Below are 10066 nucleotides of genomic sequence, written 5' to 3'. Positions count from 1 at the left end.
TGATGTAGGGGCAGCTCTGAGCACACTGGGTTAACTATCCTTGGAAATGAGAGTGCACCAGAAATTCACTTGGAATTCTTTTTTATATAAAAAGGTAGCATCTGAAATCTGCTATGAGATTGGTAACCCAGCCAGTATGTGTAACAAGATCGGAATTTAAACAAAAACTCAAAGCAAGGGAAAAAAATGAGCACTAAATAAATATATTCACCATCAGTGAATCCTCACACAGTCTCGGAACTAGGGAGACTTGTATGGTATTTCCGGCCAGTGTTAAAGGGGAAAAAAAATCTCAGAATCTCCCCACAATAATACAGCATCGACATTGCAAAAGCAGCTGGAGAGGTCCCAAGGGGACTCTTATATATTAATCTGCCTTAACTTGGTAATAAGCAATAACATTCCTCTGAATGAGAACACAGTACCAGAACTACTGGGTGTGTTGGTCATTGACTCAAACAAGCGACAAATGTCAGGGCAAGCTTGAATCAAGAGGGCAGGATGGGTTCACCCCGCACAAGGTCTGATCCCATTCCCTCTGTCTGTCCGGGGGTACAGCACTGAGCTGGGGAGACAGCTCCATCCTGCACACATGCAAGCCAATTGATGAAATAGTCAAACTTACCCCCTTTCAAAGTGCACTCCCGCCTCACACATCCAGAAGGGCTGGCCTCGCATCTCACACCACAGATCTTTCATGTGTTTGAGGCTGAAGAACAGACCCTGGCAACATCCCGGTGCTGAATTTGTCCCTCATCTGATCTTCAGCCAAACAAAATCCTTGGGACTTTAAACCACGGGTGAAAAAATAGAAGATTCCTTTCATCCAAGTATTGAGAGAGAGAGAAAAAAAAGGTGGGAGGATGAATCTCCGAATGTTTGTAGAAAGGTGAAACATTAGTAGAAGGGTCCCTGCACTGAGCCAGTCACAGACTGTCTGCCTGTGTGTGGGGTAAACTGTTTCATAGTTTACTACTTGGGAACAGATCCGCCACTTTTTAGTTTTTAAAAAAAACCTTAAATCCTTTCTTAAACCATCCCCGAGGCAATGCCACTTGTTATTCGGATGTGACTGACTGATTTTAATGTAGAAGTCAAAAAAACAACCCCCCCCAATATATATGAATTTTGCCAGTGTGGATATTAATTCTCCCCCCCCCCCCACACACACACACCTCCCATCACTCAAACCCAGAAAACTGCACACATTCTCATCACTTCCTTTAAAAGGGTCGACTCGTTGCAAACATCAATCAGTCTTTATATATATTTTTAAAAAAAGCCTTGGGATGTCAACAATACTTTGTGGTCTGCAGCCAGAGGGGGGAAAAAATGTGGAAAAGGCAAGACTTCACCCATACCAAATATGGAAATAATGTTACGTCGTTAAGTATAATTCATCTGGAAATACTTACAGAGAGCTGGAAATGGGAAAAGAGCCAGTTTCGAAACCATGTCTCCAGGAGTGAAAATGCAATGATTAGTAAATATTTTATTGTGTCAATTTCACAAGTGTGTTTCCCTCTCCCTTCACCTTTACAGAATGTGGTTAATTGATGTTTGTGCTGTTTTAATGTGGCCGAGATGAGACAACAGCCTGAATATTATCTCTCTCTCTTTCCCACTCCCTCCCTCCTCTGTAGCTGGGGCGGCGTCTGAGAAAAAAACGCGCCAGAAACATTCTTGAGATTCTTCTCTCTGAAATCAAACAAGCTGTGCGGCCCCAGACAGCCCGAGGGAGGGAGGAGGGGGACGTCAGCCCGAGGAGGCCAGCAGCTTATAAAAAGCAGGCACGCTGCAAGCAGCTTCAGTCAGCAATAACTGGAGTCTGCAAACTCTACACAGAGACAGACAGAGAGAGAAGACAGCAAGAGACAGCATACAGCGAGAGAGAGAGAGAGAAACATCAGCAACTAGCTGAAGGTCAGCTTGTGACAGTTCAGAGAAACACTTCTCCTTCTCATCCTTGTCTCCAGAATGTTCCAGATCACAGCCTTCCTCCTCGCCACCTGCCTGGCTAAGGTGAGCTTATTTCCATCTGGAAACTTAAACCTTGATCTCTTAAGGGGCAGCAAGTAGCGGTGAACTTCGAAGCTGGAGTGGGTGCAGAGTGAATACTCTGCTGGACTGGGGGGAAAATAATTGGAGAGGTTCTTTCCACACCAGAATCTGAAATGGAAATGCTGGATAAAGCCAGCAGAAGGGAAGCAGCTGGAATCTAGTCTAACTCCTTTACAGCCCAGAAACTAAGGAATCTGGATCACTAATTGAAACGGGTTTTAATTCCCGTTCTTTTTTGTTTTGTTTGCTGGGTTGAGGGGTAACTTTTTCAAGAAGAGCTGGCAGAGTTAGTGATGGACCGAATGTCCTCACTGCTGTGCCTATAAACTGCAGTTTGCACTGGGAGGGAGGGAGCTCAGAGGGGGCTGAATGGTCACCTCCTGCACTGAGTGATGCAGCTGAGAGGTGACCTTTTTTTTTTCTTATTTTGGGGTTAATTTGGGAAAGTGCTTCTTGTTGTTTGACTGAGAGCAGGAGAGCTGAGTGTTTCACTGTCTTGTTTCCTTCTGCACCCCCCCCCCCACCCCCTTTGCAGGCCACGCTCAGCTGCCCATCGAGATGCCCCCAGTGCCCCCAGGAGACGTCGAGCTGCCCCCCAGGGGTGAGCCTGGTTCTGGACGGCTGTGGATGTTGCCGAGTCTGTGCCAAGCAGCTCAATGAGGACTGCAGCAAGTCGCAGCCCTGCGACCACACCAAGGGCTTACAGTGCAACTTTGGCGCAAGTCCCAGTGCCTTGCGTGGGATCTGCAGAGGTGAGAGATTCCTGTGGTTTATATTTTCTTTTTAAAAAAAAACCCCCTTTGGGAACGTCTCCTGCCATTTAGCCTAGCCCAGAAGAAAAAGTTCTGTCATCTTTTAAAACCATGTATGGTGATGCTATATTGTTCTTTGGCCATCGATTGGCAGTAAGGAAGTGATTTCAGCAGTAAGGAATGTAAATCAATGTGTGTGTGTGGATAAGGGAAAGTGGTTCCTCAATAATCCATTATGCAATTCCTCCAGAGACCCTCTGCTTAGAATTTCCACACTTTGAGATATTTATGCAATGGGGAGATGCCTAGTACCCAAATCAGTGTTTTAAAAGCTCTTTCTATTTGTTTTCCGTTTCCACAGCCAGATCTGAAGGCAGACCTTGCGAGTACAACAGTAAGATTTACCAGAACGGGGAGATCTTTCAGCCCAACTGTAAGCACCAGTGCACTTGTATCGATGGAGCAGTGGGCTGCACCCCGCTCTGCCCCCAAGAGCTCTCGCTGCCCAACGTGGGCTGCCCCAACCCACGGCTGGTGAAGGTGCCAGGCCAGTGCTGCGAGGAGTGGGTTTGCGACGGAAGCAAGGCGGTGGAGGAGGCTGAGGACATGGACGGTCTCTTCAGCCAAGAAACTGTGCTGAAGACATGGCAGGAGGTGCCACTGTACAACAACGAACTGCTCTCCCTATTCCGAGGAGGCCTCAAAAGACTACCTGGTAAGTTATAAAATCTTCAAGGACATTCAGCCCATCCTTCCCATGCCAGCTCTTTGAAAGAGTTAATCAGATTAGCCCCAATCTTCCTGCCACAGTGCTCCCTATTTTTCCAGAACCCTTTGGAAAGTCACTATTAGATCTGTTTCCATTTCTAGCTGCTCATTCCAGGTCGCACACTGCTGCTTAGAAAGAAATAACCTTCATATCTGGTTATTTTGGCAATCTGTGTTCACGCTAATTATAGGAACAATATCACTTGGCTCTGATTGTAAAATGCTCCATAGCTACTACACCAGGTAGAATCATTGAAAATGATTTAGTGTTTTCTCTTTCTGATCTGAGAGTCAATCATTCCCTTTGCTATAGTAACAGACGCACGCTAACCCTCCCCGGTGGTACAGTGCCAATTTTTACTGCAAACCCTGACCATGCCACCCCCCCACCTTAACTATCATCCCACTACCCCACCCCCCCACCCCGTTTCAGGAAATTAGGACTTTAAGGGTTGGGAAATCTCAATGTGCATGTTAAACCAGCGTCAGCAATGACATCATCAAAAGGCGCCATGCTGGATTGACTTCCCTTCCTGGTTGGCGGCGTTTTGGGAACCCGCCAGATTTTGAAACTGATCCGCTGCAACATCCCAGCTCAACAAAGCCTTTCTCACCCGGACATCCGCATTGGCGCGAGCCGTGAACTGAGCAAGAACACAGTCGCGTCCTTGCATATACTCCTAGAAGCCTTACATATACTCTACGAACTGAAATAGGGAGATAAAGGGAAAATACTAACAATGCTGGAACCTGAAATCAAAACATAAAAATGCTGGAAAATCTCAGCAGCTGTGGAGAGAGACTAGAGCCAACCTTTTGAGTCTGGATTAATTCTATTCTTTCTCTACCGATGCTGCCAGACCTGCTGAGATTTTCCAGCATTCTCTGCTCCGGTTGTTGTGTGAAATAGGAAGATGTTTTGTGAGATGATTTGATTGGACCACCATTGTATTTCTCCATTTCCTTCATTCCATTTCTCAATGTTATTTTTTTGCAGCTTGGAGACCCAAGTGCTTTGTCCAGACGACAGACTGGTCTGAGTGTTCCCGGACCTGCGGGACGGGCATTTCCACACGAGTCACCAACGATAACCCAGAGTGTAAGCTTCGCAAAGAGACTCGAATCTGTAACATTCGCCCGTGCAACCAGCTGACATCTGCGAACCTTAAAGTAAGCCCCGTTCCTCCCTCTGGCCCTGCCCCTTGATTCCAGCGTCTTGCTGTCACTCCAATCGAGGTCAAATCCGCACATTCGCTGATAGCTTCTCCTTTTTCTCTCCTTTTCCCCCAGCAGAAAGGGAAGAAGTGCTACAGAACCCGGAAGTCCAGCAACGCCGTCCACTTCAGCTATGCGGGCTGCGCCAGCGTGAAGCGATACCGTGCCAAGTACTGCGGCTCCTGCGTCGACGGACGGTGCTGCACCCCCCAGCAGACCCGGACTGTCCGCGTTCGCTTCCGCTGTGAAGATGGCGAGACCTTCGCCAGAAACATGATGATGATCCAGTCTTGTAGATGCCACTACAACTGCCCCCACCACAATGAGGCCTCCAACCCTTACGTCATGTTACACAATGACATCCACAAGTTCCTCGACTGATAAACAGGGTAGGGTGTTGAGAGAGGGACGAGTTGGCGGCGTGAGTTAGGAAAAAGGGACAAGATGAACATGGGAAGGCTCTTAAAAGGGGGCAAGTTTTATTTATCGTTTCCCCTTTTTTTGCTTCGGAAGAGGGAGAGGTTTTGTCGTGGTTATACACGTAACCGGCGCAATTCGCAGATCCTCAGAAGGTTTTGCACTGGGCCCCAGCTCTACTTTTCCCCAACCAAACACCATATCAGTTCCAGCAAGGTGTTGGGGGTTGGTGAACGCTTCTGAGAAAGCTGGGCGTTTTTTTTGAAGGGGCTGTTGTGTGATTTTCTTTTCAAATTTTTACACACCGTACGTACGGCAACGTCAAAAGGGATTCGGGGGCCGGGGGGGGTGGGGGTGGGGTGGACTGAGATGGGCAGATATTATTATACTGTAGCTATACACCTATGTGCACTGTGCAGCTTAGCCCATAGTGGCTGCTGAGACTGAGGGGAGGTTCGACCCTCACAGTTAAATGTAAGCTTCAATTTATTGGAGCGCGGAGATAGCTTCATTTTGGAGCATTCTTTCTTTCCCCAACTTTTTTTTGTTCGATTTGTAACAAAGTGCTGTATATTTTGTATTATTATATAATGTCTTACCTTGTATCATTAGCAGTGTATTGTCCCTTATCAAGTGCTTGTGTGAAAAATGTGGTTGTAATGGAAAATGTAATGATAGTCAGAGTTCCCGAACAAGGAAGTGGTGTAGGTTTGCCCACGGAACCCGTCCGTATGTGGGTCACATTATTTCCTGAAGTGGGCTACACAGCTCACGTTACGTGGCAGCTAGCAACCCACTCTGTTAAAGCTTTCGCTGTCTATGACGCGTAGCACAACCATCGGCATCAAGTTAGTGCGAATCCTGCAATATATCCTTTCAATGTTGCATTATTTATCAGAAATGTGGCCAATCCTATTGGGATACAGAAAAAATGTCATACTGGAATGAAATGTACATAGATTTAATTTTTTTAAGGAGGAAAAAAAATAAACAATTTATTTATGGAACAGACTTCTGGCGCATTCCGATTCTTTTCTGTTTTAAGGTGGTTGTACAGCAGCCTGGGATTTAAACAGAGGGTTGAGGTGAAACTTCAGACTTTCAAATCGGCTGTTAAATATTCAGCATCAGATGTTATCTAATCGGAGTCAATCAGGCAGCCTTTTCCAAACTAAACAATACATAAAACACTGTGGGGTGTGCCAGACTGGCACAACCACTGTCTCAATAAATCATAGAACCCTACAGTGCAGGAAGAGGCCCTTCAGCCCATCGAGTCTGCACTGAACACAATCCCACCCAGGCCCCACCCCCATATATTACACCCACTAATCCCTCTAACCGACACATCCCTGGACACTGAGGGGCAATTTCTTAGCACAGCCAATCAACCTAACCCGCACATCTTTGGACTGTGGGAGGAAACTGGAGCACCCGGTGGAATCTCACGAAGACACGGGGAGAATATGCAAACGCCACACAGACAGTGACCCGAGCCGGGAATTGAACCCAGGACCCTGGAGCTGTGAAGCAGCAGTGCTAACCACAGTGCTACCGTGCCGCACAACAAGACAGCAATTTGTTATTTCATATTGGATTCTGTCTTTTTATTTTAAATTGTTTATGGATTGTGAACATCGCTGGTGAGGCCAGCGTGTGATGCCCATCCCTAATTGCCCCTTTAGACGGTGATGCCACCTTGAAGCGCTGAAGTCCCTGAGGTGTAGGTACATCCACAGTGCTGTTAGGGAGAGAGTTCCAGCACTTTGACCCAGCGACGGTACAGGAATGGCAGGCGGATGGTGAGCGACTTGGGGCGTTCAAAGTTTAAAGTTTATTTATTTATTAGTGTCGCAGATTCACATTACCACTGAAATGAAGTTACTGTGAAAATCTCTCAATTGCTACACTCCAGCACCTGTTCAACTTTTTTAGTTTATTTATTAGTGTGACAAATAGGCTTGTATTAACACTGCAATGAAGTTACTGTGAAAATGCCCTGGTTGCCACACTCCAGCACCTGTTCGGGCACACTGAGGGAGAATTTTAGCACGGCCAAGGCACCTAGCCTGTGGGAGGGAACCAGAGTACCCGGAGGAAACCCACACGGAGAACGTGCAGACTCCTTGCAGACAGTGAGTGACCCCCGGCAGGGAATTGAACACAGGTCGCTGAGGCTGCGATGCAGCAGCGCTAACCACTGTGCCACCCACCGGGGAACCTGCAGGTGGAGGCATTCCCAGATACCTCGAGGATAAAGGTTGTGGGTTTGGACGGCAGTGTCGAGGGAGCCTTGGTGAGTTGCTGCTTTGAAAGGGAAGAGATGAATAGTTGAAAGATAAAATGGGCATGAGGAGGGAGCGACCCAATTGGTTCGCTCCTTGTGTGAGTCTGAATTTGTCAATCGCCTGAGACAGTGCAGATGTGATGGGCTGGATCGCCTCCTTCTATACTGGAAGGATTCTAAGGTGCTATGATCTTCATGCCATGGGAGAATGGGAAAAATATATTGTAAAAACGGAATAGTATCCCAGGAACACCTGTTAGAGTAAAGGGAGAATTTGACTCATTCTGTCAAGCAAACCAATGAGTCTGACTGTCACCTCACAATGAACCCAGAGCCAAGGTTAGTGCGTTTTATTATTATCATTACTGATGGTCAGATCTTCAGGCCTCCTTGGTCCCAAAGTATTTTAATCAAATCTAATCCAGTCTGTATGACTTTGAGCTGCAGGTTAAATGGGGCCATTGGTGAAATAAGCAGAGGCGTGATTCAGGGAGGGACCCAGACAACCCGTCAGTCATGACTACACAGTCCAAACGTGAGAGGTCCAAGCCTTTTGTTGTAAATGTTCAAATTACCCCCTGTAAGCTTTGTCCTAGATTGTGAAAGACAATCTAGCAATCTTACTGTGTGCAGACACAGAATCACACATAGAAGCAAAGGCTTGAGTCTTTACACAACGTCAAATACTTTCTACATTCAAGCCAGACATGGGGCTGAAAGGAATTAGTTGGAAAGAATGTCTCCCAGTCTGTAGGAGGCGGTTTACTTTCACCAGTTGAACGCAAGCAATTACTTGTGTTTAATCCCAATAACCGACCGATTACACCTCAGAGCGATAAGTGAAGAGGAATGTGTGGAATTTCAAGTAGCTCTCTAATGGGAACCAAAGGCAAACCAGAGAGAGGGGGATGGAGGGAGAGGGCTGGAGGAGAAAAGGAATAAAAGGGGAGAGAGAAAGAGCGAAGAAGGGAAAGGAGAGAAAATGCGGGAAGGGAGGGTGAGAGTATGAGAGAACCTGGGGGAAGGCGTGCACAGAGGGAGAGAGGGGAGGGAGGGAGAGGAAAATAAAGAAGCAAGGAGAAGAAGAGAGGAATGTGGGGAGGGAAGGTATGAGGGGGAGGAGGGGGAAGGGGATTAGAGAGATGAGAGATAGAGGGGGTGTGGGGAGAGGGAGGGAGGGATGCATGTGGGGATGGGGAGAGGATGAGAGGGACGTGGGAGGGGGAGGGAGGGAGGGAGGGGAAGAGTGGGATGTGGAAAGGAGGGAGGGAGGGAGGGATGTGGAGAGGAGGAAGGGGAATGGGGAGTGTGGGGAGCAAAGAGGGAAGTGAAGAGAGGGATTTGGCGAGGAGGGGATTAGGGGGATGGTGGCGGGGGGGGGAGGGAGTAAGGGGAAGACAGAGATGTGAGGAGGGCAATGGGGTGGGCCGGGGTGAGAAGGGTGAGGGGCTATTGTTAAAAATGAGCTGAGTTTTCCGAATGCTGTGTCAGCCGAGTGGAGATGGGGAACATGTTTCTGATAAAGACGGGTCTGAATCTACATGCAGAGAACACGCAAATAACAGACATCACCAACTGGTAAAAAATTGGATATTGGGCTGTAATTAAAAAAATGAAGAAGTGAATGTCCAAATTTTAAAAATCACCCTTAAATCCCAAGGAGAAAAGGAACCGTGGCCTTTCCAATACATTAAATGAGATTTAAAACTTGCTTCTAATTGGTAAATTGAGTTCCACTGCCTTTCCTGACTGATGGAATAATACTCAGAGATACAGTTGAGGTGAGAGGTCAGACGATTTGGTTCCCCACAGGATCCTGTGAAATGATCCAAAAGCTGACCAACGATTTGAGGAAACGCTGCCCTAGTTATTGTCAAACTGAGGGTGAGCGGGACACAGAAATCACAACTACTGAGTCTATTGAAAATAATAGAGCCGCACTCCACTTCAGCAAGCTAACAAGGTGATGTTTCTGAGAAAGGGACTGACTTATTAATATTCACATTCCTTCCTTAACGTTAAATCACTGTCTGCTACTTGGAGGAATTTTTCTTTGGAAACAGGGGAAAGAATTCCGCTTTCTTCCATTACACCACTGGAAGCAGGTATGAAACTGCAAAGGAATGCAGCAGTGGTTTAGAACGCAGACAACCTGATTGAAGCAGATGTTTTCTCTCAAAAGGGAAACTTGAAAATAATGACTAAAGGAAACCGATCGTGTTTACTTCAAAAGGCAAAAGCTTCAATTCAAACAATACCTTGGCTGAATATTGTCAACGCCACGGAGATGCTTCGGAGAAATACGAGTCAAGTTTTCACAATCCTTTCCTGACTATAAACTTTTTTCTGGTAACAGATTCCTCACATCCTGTGGTGTCTCCAATTGGATGGAAATTTCCCCGAATAAAGTTGCTTTGATTATAAAAGCACCAATTTATATATTCAGCCACCTTCCCCTTGCTGCACTTCACATTTTCCGTGAAAGATTTGAAAATTTTTATAATTCCAAAAGAAAATAAAAAGGACAAAGGGGTGACACAGTGGGTTAGTGCTGCTGCCTCACGGC

At 46.7% G+C, this 10066-nt stretch overlaps 1 protein-coding gene across 1 annotated transcript; it reads left to right on the top strand.

Annotated features, from left to right (window-relative positions):
* Positions 1-1792: 1792 nt before the first annotated feature.
* Positions 1793-6224, top strand: ccn1 (cellular communication network factor 1). Its single transcript, XM_080195092.1, has 5 exons — positions 1793-2022; positions 2597-2813; positions 3175-3528; positions 4579-4751; positions 4875-6224. Exons 1-5 carry the CDS (start codon positions 1978-1980, stop codon positions 5175-5177), a joined length of 1092 nt encoding a protein of 363 aa, XP_080051218.1. The 5' UTR covers positions 1793-1977; the 3' UTR covers positions 5178-6224.
* Positions 6225-10066: the final 3842 nt, after the last annotated feature.

Source organism: Carcharhinus amblyrhynchos, chromosome 9 (assembly GCF_965287045.1).
Source record: "Carcharhinus amblyrhynchos chromosome 9, sCarAmb.v2.hapA, whole genome shotgun sequence".
Lineage (NCBI taxonomy): Eukaryota > Metazoa > Chordata > Chondrichthyes > Carcharhiniformes > Carcharhinidae > Carcharhinus > Carcharhinus amblyrhynchos.
The sequence above is the reverse complement of the archived record's forward strand: the minus strand, read 5'-3'. Positions and strand labels throughout refer to the sequence as shown.